The sequence below is a fragment of the Biomphalaria glabrata genome, chromosome 2 (assembly GCF_947242115.1).
Source record: "Biomphalaria glabrata chromosome 2, xgBioGlab47.1, whole genome shotgun sequence".
Taxonomy (NCBI): domain Eukaryota; kingdom Metazoa; phylum Mollusca; class Gastropoda; family Planorbidae; genus Biomphalaria; species Biomphalaria glabrata.
This window is the reverse complement of record NC_074712.1, coordinates 56,007,770-56,030,597: the sequence shown is the minus strand read 5'-3', so window position 1 is coordinate 56,030,597 and position 22,828 is coordinate 56,007,770. Positions and strand designations below refer to the sequence as shown.

Genomic DNA, 22,828 nt, shown 5'->3' with positions numbered 1-22,828 from the left:
CTTATTGTATTTTCTTTATCTTGAAGTTTATGTGTTCACATTGAAAAAATACTCTTAAATTTTCTGAGCGGAAGAGTGATTGGGGGGGGGGGGGGTTAAAGACGTTAAAAACCCGCGTGTCAATGCTTTGAACAGTTCAGACGTATTATGACCAGTGTGTTTGGCAATGTCAGATGCTTCAATACCTGTTTGAATGCTGCTTTACATGATGTAATACCAAATCTATCTCAAACTTGTAATAAAAGATGTAACACCAAATCTATTTAAAATTATTTAGTTTCTTAATTGATTAATTAACTTTGACGATGCACACATATGGCCCTGTCACATCGATTTCCTATTGGGTCTCCCCATTTTGAGGCTATTGATTTCACGTAGTTCTCGTCTGCTGCTCAGTTTGATCCCTTCCCACCTCACACCCTACCTTGTCAGAAAATGTATTTAAAAAAAATATTGTATATGCAAGGGTTGACAGTAGGTGCATTTGTCCAACTTCAGGTAGTTCGCACCTTGAGACCTTCTAGTCTACGGGTCTGAAGGATATTACGTGCAAGAACTGAGGCGTGTCTTACCTGTTGTGATATATGAGGGGCGTGGAGTTGAAGAAGTAATTGCAGACAAATATTAGCACATGTGACACTTAGTAATACGTAGGACACTGTTAGGTCAGTCAACGAAAGGGAAGCTACTATGAAGAAATCGAATAGATATATCTTGATGATACGGGCCTTATGAGAACTGACGTGACAATCTGGCAGAAAGTGTCTGTAGCTATTGCAGAAATGTAAAAAGAAATGCAAGTTTTTATGAAAATGACTGAAAGCTAAATTATTGACCGATTTGACTTGTTTTGTTAGTCACTAAGAAAATATGTCTATCTATCATACATTTCTCTTTCTTACCTTTACAACAAATGTACATTCCGGGCCATAGAAATGTTTTTAAGAAACGAATCTTGTTTTAAAGATCTCTCTATTTCTTCACCATTCAACTGCTCCCGTGAAGGTCTTTATTTTCTGTCACGGCGTGACACCAGACATGATCTGGGGGGAAATCAAATCACGAATTCGCACCTTTGTTCCGTTCCTTCGTGCCGTGAGACAATTTCCTGTGCTGGCATTGATCGGGCTTCTTGTCTGCTCCGGTGGGCCGTGCCTTGAATTCGATTGATGGCAAATAAAAACTCAACCATTTTTTTCTTCTATGGCTTGTTAGGTATTTCAATGTCAATCTACCATAATATAGTTCGTCCAACGTGGTTCGATGATGACCACTTTGTCATCCATGGGGCTGAGGGCTTTGCACTGGGGTTTTATGCCTCCTCATGTGGCTGGTGAGGCCTATGTGAGCCCGGAATGTATACACCATAATATAGTGGAATTGAAGGATGAATTATTTTAGTATTTTTTTTAAGTTCTTATACGGGGTGTCATTATTGCAGGTTGTCAAAGAGGCGAGTGGACGCTCCCTTAGACTAGGGAAAGACTGAGGGATTGGCTCTTCAATGATCTCTTTGGTCTCATCCATTTATTGTGGGGACAAAAAAAAAAGTTTACAAAGAACGAAGTAAAAAAAAAGCCAGACAAAAACAATGCACCATTTCCTATGTGTAGCTTATTTGGTTTATTTAGTAGTACTATTATAACTAATGAATTAAAGAAACAGATGAAGTTGTCTTCGTGTGAATAAAATTGATTTATTCCCTTAAGCTCCTTATTACGCGCAGAATTAGCCTACTTTCTGCGCTACTCTATTTTGTTTTCTTCTTACTTATAAAGTCATTGTTTTAGTAGTTCAAGCGAGACTTGTATTGATCTAGATCTAGATCGTTGTTGAACAGTTGTTGCTTTCTTGGCGATCTCTCTGCTTGTGTCTGGAGACACAAGTCAGACAAACAGACGTCTTGTGAACATGTCTGATGTTTGTTGACCATATCAATATGGCTGTTGACATTACGTGTTCAACACAACACCACAACATTGCATCACGGCGACAAACACACAAAAATGGGGGGGGGGGGGTAGGACATTTAACACCTGGGCGGATTAAAAAAAAAACTTTAAGGGTTGTATCGCGATTGTCTGAGCGATATCGTATGACTAGCTTTTATTGAGAGAGGCTTGTATTTCTGCAAAGCTGCCACAGTTTTACATTAACGCATTAGATGTAAATGTTTGAGAAACAGATGCGCCAAATCTCAGATCAATAAGTTGTACACATTTCGAATTGAAGAATTTGAGAAATAGTTTAGTTATGGTCTTAGGTTGCATTCAAAACATTGTCAGGCGATTTTACGCGATTGACTATAGTTACAGAATTAAGAAGGAATAAGTATTGAATCTTCAATCATTTTAAAAGAAGTTGTTTTTTTTAAATGCCTGTTTCCTATTCAATTCTAAAAATCGTCCATGAAAAAACAGAGACAATATAGAATAGATCTCTATGTACTATTTTAAATCTAGTTCTATATCTCTCTATGTACTCAATCTCAGTTGGTTTGTAAATCTAGTTCTATATCTCTCTATGTACTCAATCTCAGTTGGTTTGTAAATCTAGTTCTATATCTCTCTATGTACTCAATCTCAGTTGGTTTGTAAAGCTAGTTCTATATCTCTCTATGTACTCAATCTCAGTTGGTTTGTAAATCTAGTTCTATATCTCTCTATGTACTCAATCTCAGTTGGTTTGTAAATCTGATCCCACTGTCTATGTACTCAATCTCAGTTGGTTTGTAAATCTGATCCCACTGTCTATGTACTCAATCTCAGTTGGTTTGTAAATCTGATCCCACTGTCTATGTACTCAATCTCAGTTGGTTTGTAAATCTGATCCCACTGTCTATGTACTCAATCTCAGTTGGTTTGTAAATCTGATCCCACTGTCTATGTACTCAATCTCAGTTGGTTTGTAAATCTGATCCCACTGTCTATGTACTCCTGTATCACCTCTGGCTATATGGATGTGTTGTTAGCTTCCTAAAATACATAATGATAAGATTAGGAACTATCATCGATACCAAAACTATATTTTTTTCTTGAGCAAAAGTATCACATTGTTAATTGTTTTGTTTTTTTCGCGTTGACTTTACATGATCTACAACAGATTCCTTGTTGTTGTTGTTTTTATTATTATTAATTATTATTTATAAATTCGTCTTCTGGAAGACAAACCCGATGTGGCAACCATAGAAAGTTGTTCGAAATAGAAATTTAAAATGATACACACCAACTGAGGAGAGGCCTCAACACTGACCTGCGATGTCGCAATCTGTGGGCCGTTTAGACCAATAGCTCGTTTGCCACATCATAGGTCTGACGTCATGATTTGTGATGTGGGAACGAACTATTGTTCTAAACTGCCCACAGGTTGTGACGTCGCAGGTCAGTGTTCGGGAATTCTATAACGATTGGTGTCGCCCTCGCCCGGCAATTAAAGTAATTGTTTCGTTAGAAATCTTCCTACAGAATTGACTTCACTGTCATTCCATTCGGAGTTTTGAATTGACCTATTGAATAGCATGGAGCTGTAACGAGTAGTATCGAACTGGGAAAGATTTTTGTTTTCCTACATGGCGGCTATGTATCCTGAAGATTGGGGGCTTAGATGAGATAAGTCTAGCTCCAAATGAAACGAAGCCTACGTTGTGGCCAGACAGGTGTCCATGTACACTTATACTACTCGCACCACTGCCTCATTTGACTATCCTTCCAATGTCAGCAACATTTAAACGATTCCAGTTGAACCGCTAGCAAATGTGTCAAACTCGGTGAAGTTGATATTCTTGTCACCAGGTTGCCCTCAATATGCTACCCTCATTATTTCAAGTCTGAATGCTTCAACATAACAGTAATTGTTCTTAAAACGTACCAGCACAATTTAGCGTGTACATAGAGATGAATGCTAACTACTATTGTTCGCTTCAATGATTGCAGCTGTGTCCATACAACGCTAAGACTCTTTCATTATTTAGACCTTTTTTTTTTTAACCGTGGTCTCTAACTTCATTCTGTTCTAAGGCCGTCTGGGTTTTTTTAATGGTGTAGATCTAGAACTAAATATCAAGATGTTTGGTCGTTGTGCTGCTGAATGGTTTCTGCTATGGTTTACTGGCTTTGAATCAATGCCACTTAACTATAAGGCTCTCACTTAAGTCACACTTGAGGTTTAGTGTTGACACGCATACATGTACGCTCTCATATTTATGTATTTATTTTTTTACATTTTTTATTTATAATTGTACTATAAATTGGAGGCCTGACAGATACACAGATATTGATATAAATGATGTAATGCTTTAGTGGTTGTTTAATTAATAAAAAAAAAACACCATTCGTTATGGTTTACGTGCCTAGAATATTCAAAGTCCGCTACTAATTACAGACTAATCAGGTCAATTTCAGGAGCAGGTGGGCCATAATTGTGCGGATAATTGCCATCGTTAGCATCATGTAGTAGCGGTGCGGTCAAAAAGTTAGCGTTACTTTTGTTTCTGTGGCTGACCATATTGTTATCATTGATTAGTTGTTTCGTTTCTTTTCACGTCTGATTTTTTTGTATCCATTTAATAGTGTTCTAGTTCAGTCTATCCTTGGTTGGTTTCTATCATTTATTTTTCTTTTTGGCTTGAATAAATTATGTACACTTAGGCAGGCAAAATGGGTACATGGCTTTGAACTATAGAATCTATGTCTGGCGGTGACTAGCCTGGACGAAAGTGCATGTAATAAAATAAATGTAGAACCTGAATGCGAAAGTTTGTTTCAGTACACACCTCCTTAAAGGTTGATGTTTTTAAGTGGCTCATTTAGCAACTGTGTATGTGTGTGTGTTGTATGACGTACATGTGGTTATGGAAGGTAACCAGTTGATAAGGGAAGCCAAATATAATGTACCGGTGCGTTTTAATCTACACAGCTAAGAAAAAAATTAATTAATGACCGAAAAGATTTTGGCTTCAATATTCGCCTTGTTATGTTTGTTTTTAAAACTGAGTAAAATGTTGCTGTATTTAAAAAAAAAAAAAAAAAAAAAAAACAGTTAATATGATGTTAAGGTCAGCAGGGGCTTTGATGGGGTGGGGTGGCGTCACAGTGTGCCCTGGTCAAAATACACACAAATAAATGATTGGCCTACAGAATGGGAACGCCCTTCGGCGGTTTCGTTTGATGACGTCACACAGTTATAATGTCTTTGTGGCAACAGTGAACTATATAACCCAGCGGTTCTCAACCTTTTTTGCTCGGCGACCCCTTTTTACAATCCCCCACGCTGCCGCGACCCCCCCCCCCTTTCAACACACATACTGCAATAGTGGAATAGACAATAACAATCCATATTTTCGATGGTCTTAGGCGACCCCTGGCAAATCGTCAATCGACCCCATAGGGGGTCGCGACTCACAGGTTGAGAACCCCTGATATAACCGATCGTGATCTTTTGGCTGAAAAGTAAAAAAAAAACAACATAATATTCATTCCGTTTTGAAATAGAATGAACTTGATCCACTTCTGTTACTTCTTTGTTACGGTAGAATTCAACGAATTGATTTCACTTGAATCGACAACAAATTGTGAAGGGTTGTACTCATTGTGTGCTATTTATCTTTCATCAGTACCATTGTTTTGTTTGCAAGGACCCACCGCAGTCCATACTAAGTAGAGATGGGAAACGAACCAATAGAAAGCTACACGACCGAATCGAATTTCACGACTAAACCAAGCCCGAATTTTAAAACTGCCCTGTCCGAAACGAACGTCCTTACTCTAACCGAACGGAATGGACATTTGCAATAGCCTAAAAATAGTTTTCACGTCACTTCCCGCACCGCAATTACATTCTAACTAGTTAATGGACATTAATAATTGAATGGAATTGTGTATAACTGTGCGTGATTATGTTCTATGATCTCGTCCAAAAGATGATCAATGTGGATTAGGGTTGTCGGTAGCAGCTACAACTCTGCAAAGACATAATATATCACACATCAAAACGATCAATGTAGAACCTGGACAATTTAAAATGAAACATTTTTTACCTAAAAATTCGTCAGTGTGTAAGATCAATGCTTCAGTGACTGCTTGCATGATTTCAAGGCATCCACTGTCAACACTTGTCGTGATTGTTTTTTTAATTGGATATGCGTAGCATGGTAGACAAAACTAGGACTTCTTCAACACACTCAGATAGTGCACATATAGAATGGGTGAATGCAGTCGTTCGGATCAAAGTTAACCCTGAATCATAGGATTGGCAGGCTTAAGCTGATAGTAATGGCATAAGACATCAACGTGAAAAATACTTGCCACTGCCCCATGACTGACTGCATTGCACTTTTCGAAAGACAATGTTTTTAACCCAAGCTCACAACGATGGCATAGATTTCTAAAAAAGTTGTTGGCTATTTCTGCCGCAAGTACTGCAAGTGAAAGGTTATTTTCAGTGTGTGGACTAACAATGAGTGATCACATGACTAGGTTAAACCCAAAGACATTAGAAATGCAGCCATGATTGTTCAACTGACAGTCAGCTAATTAAACTACCTCATCACATATACTGCTTCCATTTGTGTGTGTGTGTACTTTCACTGCAACTATTAGTCAATTTATTTATATATTTATTAGATACATATATAAATAAATGAACACTGTAAGTTGCAGGCCATTTTCTCTAATAACCTTCTGAGGTAACTGAAATGTCTGTGGAATTTCTGAACAGTTTTGATCAGCTGGTAATTGAATGTGGTGGGGAAAAACGAAATGAGCCCCTTAGATACAACAAACTTTAGTGATGGCATTGGATTAGATAGACATATATCATACAATCCCTCGCCCATTTGAAAAAATATCCTTATCTACCAAGACTGCAGATCGTGTATCTTTTATATTTCATTTTCTTTGACTCTTCAGAATGATTTCATTGATTTATCTCCCTTTTCACTCCCATTTTGTAGGCTGTTCAAAGGGCGACCAATGTAGTCTACCAGGAGCACCATGTATCTCGAGACAAGAGAGGCAAGGCTGTAGGACAGAAAGGTGGCTTCCGTGGTTGCACTGTGTGGTTGACTGGCTTGTCTGGCGCTGGCAAGACCACCATTTCATTTGCTCTGGAGGAGTATCTGGTTGGCCAAGGCATTCCTGCCTACTGGTAGGTAGCAATACAAACTCCCGCAAGACCATACTAAAAATGTATTGCTTCAGCTTAGGTCTCCACAACATTGTTACAGTTTCACACTAAACTTCAAATAGAGAGATAGCTTTAAAGCAATGCCAGTAGGCTAAGGTCTCTACATCATTGTTACTGTTTCACACTAAACTTCAAATAGAGAGATAGCTTTAATGCAATGCCAGTAGGCTAAGGTTAATAGCAATAATAATAATAATTGTACAGTTATAAATCACGTTATTTTACCTGTGGTAATAAGAAAAAAAAATATTTTACTGACCATCAATCACCTAACTGGAAGTACACTTACAGACTATGTGCAACAGCATTAACTCAAATGTTTTCTTCATCATAGTAGATATGCAGCCCAGCATGAGATGTTAAAGACTTTGTCAAACTATAGTTTTATACAAACTTGTTTTTCTTCCTTTCTTTAGTCTGGACGGTGACAACATTAGAACTGGCTTAAACAAAAATCTGGGTTTCTCACAGGAGGACAGAGAGGAGAATATTAGACGTATTGCTGAAGTGGCCAAACTTTTTGCAGATGGTGGCATTGTGTGCATTACTTCATTCATCAGTCCTTTTAGAGCTGTAAGTATAGCCTCCAATATGTGCCGTCATCTTAAAATACAAAGCATTTAGTGTTAGAATTCTATTGTCATCAGTCCTTTTAAAGCTGTTAGTTGTTTGTAATGATTTCATAACTTCAATGACTTGCCTCATTAATCAGTCCTTTTAGTAAGTAAGTTGTCCATTTTGATTCACCTTTATCACTTGTCATCATATTAATACAATAAAAAATTTCAAGATTTTGAGTTGGGAAAAACAATTTTTGAATAAATACATTATTTACAAAGCTATAAATCACTTGATGGACATGATTGCAACAGTTTTTGAATAAATACATTATTTACAAAGCTATCAATCACTTGATGGACATGATTGCAACAATTTTTGAATAAATACATTATTTACAAAGCTATCAATCACTTGATGGACATGATGGACAACAATTTTTGAATAAATACATTATTTACAAAGCTATCAATCACTTGATGGACATGATTGCAACAATTTTTGAATAAATACATTATTTACAAAGCTATCAATCACTTGATGGACATGATTGCAACAATTTTTGAATAAATACATTATTTACAAAGCTATCAATCACTTGATGGACATGATTGCAATAATTTTTGAATAAATACATTATTTACAAAGCTATCAATCACTTGATGGACATGATTGCAACAATTTTTAATTTCTGCTTCCAACTAGAACATTTCTCATCTTTTTAATTAGTTATTTTAAATGTTATGTTTTCACAGTTAAATCAGTTAACATGGTGCTTGTTCATGTGGTGCTTGTAAAGAATGACCTCTTTTATACGTTTGCTATGTATGAACAAGAAATGTATCTATGTTTAAGCATTGTTGAGTTGCAAAAGTTACCTGAGCAACTAAATTCACACATAATTATGGATTGGACAAAATAATGTGTTTTTTTTTTGTTTTTCATTGAAGGAACATCTGGAAATAAAAAATATTTTTGTTTGTGTTATCAGGATCGAGACAATGCTAGAGAGCTCCATGAGAAGGCTGGCCTCCGGTTCTTTGAGTGCTATGTGGATACTCCCATTGAAATTTGTGAGAAGAGAGACACTAAAGGCTTGTACAAGAAGGCCAGGGCTGGATTAATTAAAGGTAATTGTAGTTTGTATCAAAGACTCTAGTAGTAATTTGAATCACATTGAAGAAATATTATGATAGGCTATCTCTGGCATAAAGAAATTTACATAAACTTTCAAAAATGAGCTGCTAACCTTTAATGAAGTCCATTAACTGATCATTTAAATAGTCAAGGGTACTTTAATCTACTAACTTTCAATGAAGTCCAGTTACTATCTTATTATGTACAGATGTTACTTTAAAAGAGAAGATAATTATGTCCTATGCATATCCCTGTGTCAATCTAGTCATGCATGTTAGTGACTTAAAATCTGCCTAGTCGATGGTTTTCCTCGCTGATTCAGGCAACCCGTTTCATGCGCTAATAGAACTAGGGAAAAAGGAGCTTTTGTATAAGGTTGTCCTATTACCAAAAAAAAAATATGCCTTTATCTTTGTGTCTTTCTGAGTATTTTTATAAGGTTTTATTTTTGTATTTGTAAATTATGGTTCAGTGTTTTATGTTTTATTGCCACTTTTTACTTTTCTGTTTTGAAGTGTCTCTAAATTTAGTGATTTTTATCAAAGGTGTTACTTTAATAAAATGTAAATATATTTTGTTATATATCTCACTGCTCTATTTTGTGTCTGTTCTGGTTTCTTTTCTTTATGTTTTCTTGAGTTGAAGGGTCCCAAACAAAGGACACTTATTCTAATATTGGCCTAACCAAGATTAAATAACATTTTAGTTTTATGTTCTTCTTTGATTTATTTTTTAAAAAAATTAATATTAATAATTTTTAATAATTTCTTCAATTTGGGGATTCCATGATAATTTTTCCTTTATTAAAACACCTAGATATTTTGAGTTTTTAGTCTGTTTAACTGGTTTACCGTGAATACAATGAGAAGTTTTTATTTGCTTTAGCTTTTTTGTTATAGAACTCTTAATAGTTGGTATTTTTCTGGGTTTCTCTACTTCTCTTTGTAAAATTTCAGTATCGAGTTTTTTTATTGTTCTATATATTATGTAATATTCTGCAAATAATCAAACTTTTGTTTTACCAAAATATTTTAATTTTTTAACCAAGCTATAGTGGTGAACTTTGTCAAATGCCTTAGAAAAGTCAAATAAAATGGTGTTTATTTGCTCATTTTCTAAAGCCATGTTGCTATTGAGTTTGGACATTATGTTTATCCAAGTGGTTTATAATGTTGCTACATATTATGTGTTCTAGTATTTTACATGTGATGATATTGGTCTCTAGTTTCCTGGATCAGATTTATCTTCTTTCTTAAATAGGGGAGTGACCAGTCCCTTGGTACTCCACCCTGATTTAGTGATGCCTTAAAAAGTATTATTTGAAAACTTATGCTAGCTTGTTGCTTAGTTTCTTGAGTAATCTAGCTGGTATACTATCAAAGTATTTATTTTTAGAATGTTAGCAGCTGAGAATGGGTGCTGGATTGGCGGTTAGAAAGGATTTTATCTAACAATCAGCTGTGGACCAGAAGCTCTTCACCCCAAGTTCCACAATGGTAGCAACCTTTACTGGGTTGGGTCATACTATATACGTGGTGTGCTGTGCTATGGAATGGGTCCTGCTTGCTATAAGCAGCCATAGGCAGCGCTAACCACAGGGAATGTCTTCATATTTCTGTACTGTAACCACCACAATTTCATGCCTGTTAATGGCCTATTTAGTTCCACTTATAAATGTTTCCACAGAGTCGCTATATTGAGGCTACTGAAGCTGGACTCTTTTAAGTTACTCTACTAACTGATTTATATATTTTATATTTGATTTGTATTCTACAACTTTATTTCTGTTATTCGCGCCAGGTTTCACTGGTGTAGACCAACCTTATGAGAAGCCAGAAAAGCCAGATGTTGATCTACTTGCTGGAGAGCTCTCTGTTGATGAATGTGTGCAGGAAGTAGTCACTTTGCTAGCAAACAATGTAAGCTTACATAGCATCAAGTAATAATAATAATAAGGCTTGTCTTAGAGTCCGAAGGAGTACAGTATTTCCTGTGGCTGCGCAGCCTCAGCTGTGACCTAATATTTTACCACATCCAGGGCAAGCATAACCATTGTCCGCAGGTGTCGATTTAGATTTTCAAGCACCAGTACTGCAAATGTAATACTCAAAAAAATAAATTTCTTTTTAAAAAATTTAAATTATTTTAAGTACAATAATCTACATATATATAAAAATATATTAATTTTTTTTTAAATTTCAAAACTTCATTTTAAACTACCTTTGCCTAATCTGCATATTATTAATAAGCTTTTTGACATAAATTTTGTTTTGCTACTAATATGACATTTTTTTATCAGTGATTTTTACTATTTAATTACATTTGAAATATTAGGTCTGTGCTGTGTTTAATTCAATGTTTAAAATATGTATTTATTCTTGTTTTATTCAGGATATAGTCCCACGTGGAGCTTTGCAAGCTGTTCGTGAACTCTTTGTTCCAGAAGCCCAAAAAGAGGCTGCCAAGGCAGAAGCTGCCACTCTTCCATCTGTAGAAATCGGAATGGTAGATCATTTTATGTCTATTTCACAAATGAGACTATTTATCATGAATGTATTTCCAACAAAGATAAATCAAGCTTAAGATTTTTAAAATTTCATTTAAATAATCACTTTTGAAGGGTTATCATATTTTATTAATACATAATTTTTTTCAAATGAGTACATTTCCGAATGTAGTTCACACTTTGTAGACAGTTCAGGGTTGTTCACAAATGTAGGACAATTTGGCTGTACTCAAATTATTTCACACATGACGCAAAATAAAAAGAAAACTAATGCGAGACAGACCTTGATAGGTCTGCAAGGTTATTGCAGAAAAATAAAATTCAATAAAGGTCAAGGTAAAAGGGGAGAAAGTAATATTAAAAAAGCCAAGATAAATGTTATTGAGGTTGCATGATGTGAGGTAATGATTCTAAAAGATTCTTTGAAATAAAGGTATAAAGACGATATGGGAGAGCTGGGAGTTAATTGGTTAGAAAGTTAAATTTAGATATTGCTAGTTCAAAGTTGGTTAGTTTATTGATCATCATTAATGTATCGTGTATCTACTTTGTACTTGAGCTTGTTTCATTGTCTAGTTTTAAAGGCATTAAACTCAAGAGAAGTATATTAGCACTGTGTTAATTTATTTTTTCTTAAATAGGTGAACAATAATTATGCCACCTCCGAATCTGCGTGGGTCAGATGTATTAAGAAAAAATGCTATGCAAGTCTATCTTCAAATAAAATCATAACATCTTAGTTACAATTCCTATTTTCCTTTGTAGGTAGATCTTCAGTGGACTCAAGTTCTAGCTGAAGGATGGGCCACACCAATATCTGGATTTATGAGAGAAAAAGAATATCTACAATCTCAACATTTTGGATGTTTACTTGATAGTACGTACAATTTTTTACCAAAGTCTTGAAAAGTCAAAGAGTTGTCCCATTTTGAATCAAAATTAATACCCAAAAACAAATATTCAGATTTTTAGTATTAGGAATATATATATATATATGCCCAACCTGCGATCGCAGCTGTGTATCAAGGATTGGCCTCTTAATCACACAAGAAGTTGCAAAGGGAAAAGATCGCCTAATCCATGACAAAATTCTATTGAGTTTTAAGTTACTTAAACGACTTTCAGATGGTGTTATTAACCTGTCTATATTACAGTCAATATCACTTTGAAAATGTTGTTACAAACCTTTTTGATAACCAAATATTATTTTCAGATGGTGTTATAAACCAGTCTATACCTTTGGTCCTACCCATTAAAACATCTGATAAAGAAAAACTTGACAAATGTGAGGCAATTACACTGAAATATGAAGGAAAAGATATTGCCATTCTACGCAAGCCAGAGTTTTATCCACATAACAAAGAAGAGCGGTGTGGGCGACAATTTGGCACCACTAATCCTGGGCATCCATACGTCAAGGTAAGACAAAATCTGATGTTACAATAACTTGTATATTATTGAAAAAAAGATTTATTTATAATCATAAACCAAGTCAGTATAATGGAATGGGCGTTTCACTCATTTTATTTGTTTCATAATTTAGAACAATACAGATTTATATTTTAGTTGGAGTTCAATTAAAAGTGTGTATGTTGAAAGGGGGAAATAATTGTGTTCTATTCATGAATTTACAAAAAAATACACATTAATGTGAAATGTACTTCTATAAAAATGTGTTACAGGCTATAATTGAGAAATGGCTTTTTGTTTTTAATGTCCTTTAGATGATAATGGAGAGTGGTGATTGGCTAGTTGGTGGTGATCTAGAAGTGCTAGACAGGATTTATTGGAATGATGGTCTAGATCAGTACAGACTAACACCTAAAGAACTAAGACAAAGATTCAGAGAAATTGGGGTAACTCTTTCACTATTATTTATGGACTCAGTGTTCACTGTTTCATTGTTTTCATTTGTTCACATTTTGATCACTCTGGAAAGAAGCAGAGTACACAACCAGCCCATTTTTCTGTTTTTTTTTTTTTTTATATAGGACAGTTATCATTTAATGAGATGACTTTTGTCTTTCAGTTGTAATTTTACTTTCAAGTGATGCTTTCTTGAGCTATTTGATTGTGAACATTAATTTCTCATCATTAACATATTCAACAAACAGTGCTGAAATATTTTATATTTGATTTATGCATCTATTTATCTTATTTTTATAGTTAATAGTCTCATTAGAAAAATAGATAACTAATTTAGACATACAAGTGTGTGGTCTTCTTATGTACTTTTACCTTTTTGATTGAATGCCATATTCTTGATTACCACTTTGATTGAATTGCATTTCTTTATTTCAGGCAGATGCAGTTTTTGCCTTTCAGTTGAGAAACCCAGTGCACAATGGCCATGCACTTCTCATGACAGATACCAAGAAAAAGCTTTTAGCTAGGGGCTACAAGAAACCAGTATTACTGCTACATCCATTAGGTAATTCACAACTGTGTTATTTTTTTTTAAACTCATATTTTACCAAGCCATCAGATAAAAAGAGAAACATAGTTTTAGAAGTATGTGTTAGTGTTAAATTTGTAAGCCTGTAATTATTATTTAGTTGGTAAGAGCTCAACATACCGGTACTACTGTTCATTGTGTCTTTTTTTAGAAAAGAAAAAAAACATTCTTATCATTTTTTGTTTCTGACCTTTCTAATTGATTGTCTATTTTATTTATTTACTAGACTTTAAGCTTATTTTTTTCTACCAAATACTTTTGTCTGATTTAGTCATTTCAATATTTGTTGCATCTATGCAATTTTTTTCATTAATTAATACCACCCCTCTTTTTTTCCAAAAAAAAAAAAAAGGCAACACAGTTTTCTAGAGTTTCTTGAACTTTGAAAATATGAACTTATGTGATGTACGAGATGAGGAAGTGCTTCTCCCAAATAGGTCTCTAGGGCCACTTCAAGAAATGCTCTTTGTGAAGAGACTTAGTTGTTCTAGGACCAAAAGCAGTCAACAGTAGCCAACAGGCTGCTGAGTCTAATAAGTGACTGTCCTTTAAAAAATTTCACCCCAGCCTTTTCTATAACTTTCAAACTAACCTGTCACATGTTCGTCCAATTAAACTATCTTGGGGCCTCATGTCCCCTACTTTCATATGCCCTAGACTTTTTATTTCACACTGGTCCTTTCACAAGTAAACTTTTTCCCTACATTTTCATCATAAATAATACAAATAAATAATAAGCTTAAATGTGTCAAGGACTTGACCACTGGCTGCTAAGTAATTAGGATGTCAAAATTAGTTAAGTCATCAAAACTATATATTTTCAGTGTCAATTTTATTTCAAATGCAGAGAGGTTTTTAAAGTCTCCCCATGGGTATATCAGCTGGTCAGGCATGCCTAGCTTGAGACCTGCCAATAGCTCAGTTTTAGTCCTCACATTCTTTGTAATTTTTTTTTTTACAAGACTTCATTTCAGTGTTCCACATATTTTTCATATGAACACTTATAGCATCTTGCTCCAGTATAGTAAGGATGCTTACTACAGTGTACTAGCATTTCTAAGCCATCACCAGGCTTATAGCTATACAGAGTAATACTGGTACACTAATACAGTTGTTTAGTATGTTTCTTTTGTTATACATGTTTCGGATGTACCTTCAGAATTGAAGATTATTACATCCTAGTCCAAACCTCCTGCAGGATGGCAGGGAATGGCTTTAGGCAGGATTTGAACCCAGGAGCATTGAGGCAACAGTCCAGAGCACTAGTCACATGACCAGGCGACCATCCAATACAAAGGAAATATCAGAAATATTCCATTTTTTAAACTGCATTTAAAACTTTATAAAATCAGTGATTCACAAACTTTAATAAATAAACTTTAGTACTTTTTGTGTAGTGCACAGTTTGGTGTAATAAATGTATTCAAATGGGAAGTGGTACATTTGTCATAGTTTTTGGCTCAAGGGCTGGTAACATTAAAGGTAACATTTTGCACTTGTTAACTAGATATAACAGTGTTTGATTATAAATTATTAATGGACAATTGTCATCAGGTGGCTGGACCAAAGATGATGATGTCCCATTACCATGGAGAATGAAGCAACATCAGGCTATTTTAGAGGAGAAAATTTTAGATCCAGAGTCCACAGTTATAGCCATCTTTCCATCACCAATGATGTATGCAGGACCAACAGAGGTTAGCCAGAGATAAAGGAAATTTATATAAACTCAACTAAAAATTTACCTATTAACTCTTAGTAACGCAATTTTTGCTTAGTTTTAGTGATCTTGTTTTATTTACTGTAAATGAAATATTCATTGGCTTGTATGGGAGGTAATCCAAATAAACCTCATTTTCTTTCTCAGGTACAGTGGCATGCTAAGGCTAGAATGTCTACAGGAGCCAATTTCTATATAGTGGGTAGAGATCCAGCAGGGATGCCACATCCAGACGGAGGAAGAGATCTATATGACCCCACACATGGTGCAAAGGTTATAGTTTGAACTTTTTATTTAAATAAATAGATAGCTTGGGCGGCGTAGTCAAGGGAAGTTCTCAACCTACCACCTCCCACAAAATAAAACACTTCAAAAATTGACCTGTTTTGTCTATTGGCCGCTGGGCTCCATTATTAAAGTAAATCTACCAGAATTCAAGCAACTACCTTAGAATAACTAAAGCTAAACTACAATCATCAAAAAGAAGGGAATTTGAGGTTCAACCCTCCCTCCCCCGAAATAGAATCATCTTGAATCCATTTATAAAGTAAATCTATGAGAATTCAAGCAAGAATCTGAGAAAACCTAAAGCATAACAATAGTCACGAAATTCCGGGGTAGGTGGGTTGGGGGGGGGGGGAGGGTTAAACATTATTCGATTTTCCTACCAGTTACTGGTAACCATTAACAAAGTAAATCTATCAAGCAACAGCCTGTGGAAAAATTAAAACAAACTAAAGTCACTGTAGGCCTAATCAGAGTGTTTGAGGTTCAACCCTCCACAAGTAAAATTTTTACACATTGATCTATTTCTTACCAGTCCCTTGACTCGTAAATAAATTGCAGTGAATAGTAGATTTTATGTTTTACCTGCCCTGTTTTTTTAGTAGAATAGCAGGAAACACATTAGAAAATGCTCTTTTGAAGTTCAAAATATAGGAAAAAAATGTTTGTGACCACATAGTACCCTTGATAATGGTTAGCATGGTTAGCCATTATATTACCTTTACACATCTCTAACTGAAAATAAAGAAGAAATAAGGAATGCACTCAAACAAATGAAGACAGGTAAAGCAGCTGGAATTGACAACATACCACCCGAAGTCCTAAAAGAAGGAGGAAGTGAAATAGTTGACCAAATGCACAAACTATTCAACAAAATTTGGTTAACAGAAACACCTCCGGGTGAGTGGAAAAAGGGCTTGCTAATTAAAATACCAAAGAGTGGAGATCTATCACAATGTGAGAAATGGCGAGGCATCACTTTGCTGTCAGTACCAAGCAAGATTTTTAGCAGAATCCTACTAAACAGAATAAAGGGAGCATGTGATGAACACCTAAGGGAAGAACAGGCCGGATTCAGAAAAGGGAGATCTTGTGCTGACCAAATAGCTACACTCAGGATAATTGTAGAACAATGTGTCGAATGGCAATCTCCTCTCTATGCAACTTTTGTTGACTTTGAAAAAGCTTTTGATAGTGTCGACAGAGAATCTATCTGGACAGTAATGAGACATTATGGGATCCCCAATAAAATAATAACCATAATCAAGAACCTTTATGATGGTTTCACCTGCCAAGTAACCCACTGTGGCAAGCTGTCAGAGGAATTTCCAGTCACAACAGGAGTCAAACAGGGGTGTCTTCTTTCACCACTCCTGTTCCTTCTAGTACTGGATTGGGTCACAAAAGAAGCCTACTCTAACGCAGGGAAAGGAATCCAATGGACTCTCACACAAAAGCTGGAAGATCTGGAATTCGCTGATGACATAGCCCTATTATCACACAGACTACAGGATATGCAAGAAAAGGTCACAGCTTTAAGCGAAGTAGGAAAAAGAGTAGGCCTCAAAATAAACCACCAAAAAACTAAAGTACTTAAAGTAAACAATAAACAAAGTGGAGACATAGTATTGGATTCTCAGACAATAGACCAAGTAGAAAATTTTATATACCTTGGGAGTGTAGTCAGTATATCAGGTGGAACAGATGAAGACATTAAACGCCGTATAAATCTAGCACGTCAGACATTTACACAGCTAAAACCAACCTGGAAATCTCCTTACATCTCAAACAAGACTAAACTAAGAATCTTTAATTCTAATGTCAAGGCTGTCCTACTGTATGGTTCTGAAACATGGAGAACAACTGAAGCCACAACAAAAAAAATACAGACCTTCATCAACAGATGCCTGAGAAATATCCTAAAAATACACTGGTATGACAAAGTAGAAAACACCAAACTGTGGGAGATGAGTGGACAGAAAAATATAGAAGTGCAGATCTTACAGAGGAAGTGGAGATGGATTGGTCACACCCTTAGAAAAGATACCAGCAACAGAGCTAGGCAGGCCATAGAGTGGAACCCCCAGGGAACAAGACGCAGAGGAAGACCAAAAAGAACATGGCGACGCAGTGTACTTGAAGAAGCAGAGAAGACCGGGAAGAGCTGGGACACCATCAAAAAGCTAGCAAGAGACCGTGGAGAGTGGCGTGTTTATGTCGAGGCCCTATGTTCCATGAGGAACTCAAAGGAATGATGATGATGATGAACTGAAAATAAGCTTACCTTTTTTTTTTTTTTTAAATGTTCATTGTCTTCTTAAATACTATCTTACTTCATTTATAATAGCATTGTTTTAAAATAAAAACTTAGTCTAAACTTTGTCCAAAAAAAAAAGAAACAAATTAATTCCACTTATCTTATTCATGGCAAACCAGTAACACAGACTAAAAACGCAAAATACCTAGGTGTAATAATAAATGAAAAACTGTCATGGAATCCACATATTGATGAAACTATTAAAAAAAAATCAAACAAAGCATTAGGGTTTATTAAAAGAAATTTCTATAAATCAAATAAGAACATAAAACTAAAATGTTATTTAACCTTGGTTAGGCCAATAATAGAATATGCATCCTCCGTTTTGGACCCCTCAACTCAAGAAAACATTAAGAAACTGGAACAGACACAAAATAGTGCAGTGAGATTCATAACAAACGAATATTCACATCCAGAGTAACACCTTTAGTAAAATCACTAAATTTAGAAAGCCTTCAGGACAGGAGACTCAAAAGTAAAGTAGCAATTATACATAAAACACTGAACCATAATCTTCAAATACAAAAACAAAATTTAATAAAATACTCTGAAAGACACAAAGATAAAGGCACATTCCTCATCCCATATGCTAGGACAAATTTGTACAAATACTCCTTCTTCCCTAGTGCTATTAGAGCATGGAACAGGTTGCCTGAGCTAGCCAGGAAAACCAGTGACTTGGCAGAATTTAAGTCATTGGTTAATATGCATGACTAAATGCATGACGCATAGGACGTAATCATCTTTTTTTTTGAAGTGACATCTGTATTATATAAGATAAGAAGATAAATATTAGAACACTTGTAATAGAATTACTGTATTTGGAGAACAATTGTATTTTTTTTTCCATTAATTAATTCAGAAAGTGAAATAATTTCCTTTATCTTCTTTAGGTTTTAACCATGGCACCAGGCCTAACACTTTTAGAGATAGTTCCTTTCAGAGTGGCAGCATACAACAACCGCAAACGAGCTATGGATTTCTTTGACCCAGAACACAAGGAAGATTTTGAGTTCATTTCTGGCACACGCATGAGAAAAATGGCACGCGAGAACATTGACCCGCCAGATGGTTTCATGTCCCAGAAAGCCTGGGGGGTCATGGTGGAGTACTACCAGTCTCTTGGCAAGCAGTAGACAGTGAAAACTAGGTCAAGCCTTCATGCTCATCTGCTGACTATCACCCTGACTGTTCCAGGAAAAGAAATGTATGAACAAATATTCCTCTTGACCTTTTCTCCACTATCAAACTTTTTTTTATTCTGAGAGTTGTTTTTTATTCGACTAGGTTTACACTGTTGTCTGGTTTAACTGGGTATTTTGTTAAAAATTACTTGTATTATTGATTCTTAAATACTGATACCACAGAGATTTTTTCTAAAAGTAAGTCGTCTGAAAACTATTGTTTTGTCTCTAATTATATTTTCCTTAGACTAAAAACAAAATCTTAGTTATTTTGTATCATGTTTTTTTCTCTAGATGTGTCTAAGTTTGTATTGGGACCAGCCTAAGTATTTTTATAGGAATCATTTAGTGGGTAGCCCTATCATTTTGACACATGTAACAAAAAAAATAATTTAATTATTAAACTATGACTGTTTATTCAAAACACTGTTGATTGTTAAATACTCGGAACTTAAATAAATTATATTGCTGACTCTTATGATTTTACTAATATCAAATTTGTACCTGTGTAAACTCTATCTATATATGCATTTGTGATAAGACAAGAGAAAGTAGTGATAAGATATAGAAGAAACTATGTGATTCATTTCTTTTATCATATCTTGCTTTATGTATGCTTACTATTTGTAACTATAAGGTGGATCTTTTATTCCTAACATTTAACATAACTTTTTAATGATAAATGTTGTTGTAGGTCATCTTTTTTTTTCTGAAAATTTGAAATTAATTTAACAAAAATTTGTATAAACTTTATGAAGACACCCTAAAAAAGTTTCATTTCTTTTGGTCTGTTTTTAAATTGGACATTACAGAACAAGGTAGTCATTTGTTTTCTTCACTCAACTCTCTGAGCTTAAAAAATAGCTTGTGGTTTTAAATTCTAGACAACTGTTTCCAAACTTTTCATGAAAGATCTTTCAGGACATCTTGATGACATCATGACTTTTTGGGAATAGCAGTCATGAGTCATGTATTAAGAAACACTGTTCTAAATGACAAATCTCTTATGTATTCTTAAACTGGGCTGAAATTCTACTTCACACTTTGTATTTTAAATGAATAATGATGTCATTACGACTGTTAGTTATTAATTAAGACTTTTAAAAAGGAATATGCTACATTAAGTATTTAATAATGACATAATTATTGTTGATCTATAAATTTACATTGGTTAACAGAAGTATTGTTGTTCTATTCATATCAATAATTATGCACCCAAACACACACAAAAATCTGTTAATGTCATCACCTAAAATGTTTGTCCAAATACTGATCTGTGAGGCTGACTGTGTTACATTTAGATCATTTAAGTGCCAGTAAATTATTGATTGTCTGCTGCATCTTTTCTCTTCAGTGGGATCAATGTTGTTGATTTTTGTTTTTTTCAATGCTTTATTGTTTCTTTTTATCTAAAAAATCATTTAAAATTGTAATGAATCAAGCTATAGTATTGACAGTATAAAAGCAAGATTTGGGAATCTAAATATATTTTTAAAAAAATCTTGGGAACAAATTTGCTTGACTTTGTTTATTGTATTGTTAATATATACTGTTGATGACAGATATAACACAAAATTCTCTTATAAGCTTAAAGCAAATTAATAACACATAGAACAGTATTTGAAAAATGTGTATTCATAGAAAATTGTTAAACTTTTAAATAATTGGAACATGCATGAAATATTAAGAAAAACAAAAATTACTTGCCAATGAAATTTTTTAAAACTTACTTTAATACACCATATCAATATTATTATTGAAGACAGTATCTCAACCCCCCCTCTCCTTCCCATTTTGAAGACAAGTCTCCACGCTGTAAACATTTAGAAAAAAATGAACTGAATAAAAAAAAAAGTTCAGAGACCAGTATTCTAATCAATTTGGTTCCTATGTATGTCGGTCTTGTATCTATGAATCTGGTCGCTTCAAAATGAAATTGTTCATTAGTTCAAAAATATATGCAACAAAAGTTTGTAAGCGATGTCAGGATATTTGCAGTCTTAAATGGGTCTTAAAAAACTAGCTGTCAACTAATTCATCAACTTTCATGCTTATATAGCATGCTCAGGGCGCTATGTCCAATCTCATTTGTGGATCAGTGGGGGAGGGAGTATCTAAAAGAATGTTTCCATGCTGCCTTTAGGCGTCCAACACCTAAACATAACTTTGCTCGAGTCCGGTGTTGGACCTAAAGTTCCCTTGATAGGTAGACAAGTTCAAGTGTACTTAGCCTCTCAATCACACATCCAACTAAGTTGAAGAAAGGGAAGGCATACAAGTCAAATAACATCAGTTCAAGGGCAGGCCTATTCTTTGTATTAAAAAAAAAAGTTGAGACAAATTGTGACAAGAAAAAAAAATAAAACAAATACACTTTAAAGTAACAAAGCTTATGTTAAGTGTATTTGTATTAATTAGTTTGGATCAGTCATGTAATTACATGTATGACTGACCTAGGCATACAAAGCTGTGCGATAGAAATAATGTTACCAATTGTTTTGGAGAAGGGGGTATCCCAATTGTTTTGGAGAAGGGGGTATCTTGGTGAATGTTTACATGATCGTTTTTTAATTGCATTTTTTTTTAAATGTTCACTCAGGGCTCAGGATTTCTCAAGGGGACTAATTCAACTTATGCCACCACATGTCTAGTACGATTTATTTCCATTGTTTAAGATACCAAACAAAAATAATTAATTACAATAATTAAGTAACTAATTGGTTAATTTTTATATATTCTTGTGTTGTCGGGTAAAGAAATTGTGCGAAATTTCAACTAAATCCAAGATTGGGCCTGGGAGAAATAACGTGTACAAACTTTTTACCAGGAAGACAGATAAGAGTGAGTTGATATTAGCTTTGTAACAAGCCATGTACGAGTCGATGCTGATGCCTAATCTTCACTTCTGTTGAGTAAATAACTTGTACCTTACAATTATGGGAAAGACTTCGGGAGTCAACCCTGCGGAAAAATCAGGAGCAGGCGACCCTTAGGCGGTTTGCAGCACTCAGCAGAGCCTGCGACGCCGCTGACCCCAAACTGTATCGGCACTTGCCGTTCCTTTGAATACATCAGCTGCGTGAAGACTGATGCGTGGGCAACATCGTTCCGACCAGTGCTAATGCCCTGGCATTCATCTCATTCCATGAGATGATCCATAGTCCCTTCGCGACGGAATGAGCCATAAATAAAAGACACATTTGTCTAACGCTGATAGTAATGACAATAGACATGTAATTGAAAAGTATTTGGCACTGCTCTTGACTGACTGCAATGCCTTGCAAATTTGGAAAGAAAAGGATTTTTAATATTTCGATGACTGACTGCAATGCCTTGCAAATTTGGAAAGAAAAGGATTTTTAATATTTCGATGACTGACTGCAATGCCTTGCAAATTTGGAAAGAAAAGGATTTTTAATATTTCGATGAGGGCATCGATTGACTGACTGCAATGCCTTGCAAATTTAGAAAGAAAAGGATTTTT

At 34.9% G+C, this 22,828-nt stretch overlaps 1 protein-coding gene across 5 annotated transcripts in view; it reads left to right on the top strand.

Moving 5' to 3' along the window:
* The window catches only part of LOC106056096 (bifunctional 3'-phosphoadenosine 5'-phosphosulfate synthase-like), a 51,279-nt gene extending 30,422 nt beyond the window's left edge, over positions 1-20,857 (top strand). For all 5 annotated transcript variants that reach the window (XM_056021527.1, XM_056021531.1, XM_056021528.1 and 2 more), the window contains 12 exons: positions 6,950-7,143; positions 7,599-7,755; positions 8,732-8,870; positions 10,678-10,796; positions 11,269-11,382; positions 12,149-12,260; positions 12,597-12,802; positions 13,108-13,239; positions 13,685-13,814; positions 15,393-15,535; positions 15,706-15,831; positions 19,054-20,857. In XM_056021527.1, the coding sequence (XP_055877502.1) occupies positions 6,950-7,143; positions 7,599-7,755; positions 8,732-8,870; positions 10,678-10,796; positions 11,269-11,382; positions 12,149-12,260; positions 12,597-12,802; positions 13,108-13,239; positions 13,685-13,814; positions 15,393-15,535; positions 15,706-15,831; positions 19,054-19,296 (1,815 nt within the window). In that variant the 3' untranslated portion in view covers positions 19,297-20,857. The remainder of the gene's footprint in view (positions 1-6,949; positions 7,144-7,598; positions 7,756-8,731; positions 8,871-10,677; positions 10,797-11,268; positions 11,383-12,148; positions 12,261-12,596; positions 12,803-13,107; positions 13,240-13,684; positions 13,815-15,392; positions 15,536-15,705; positions 15,832-19,053) is intronic.
* The last annotated feature ends 1,971 nt before the right edge of the window (positions 20,858-22,828 follow it).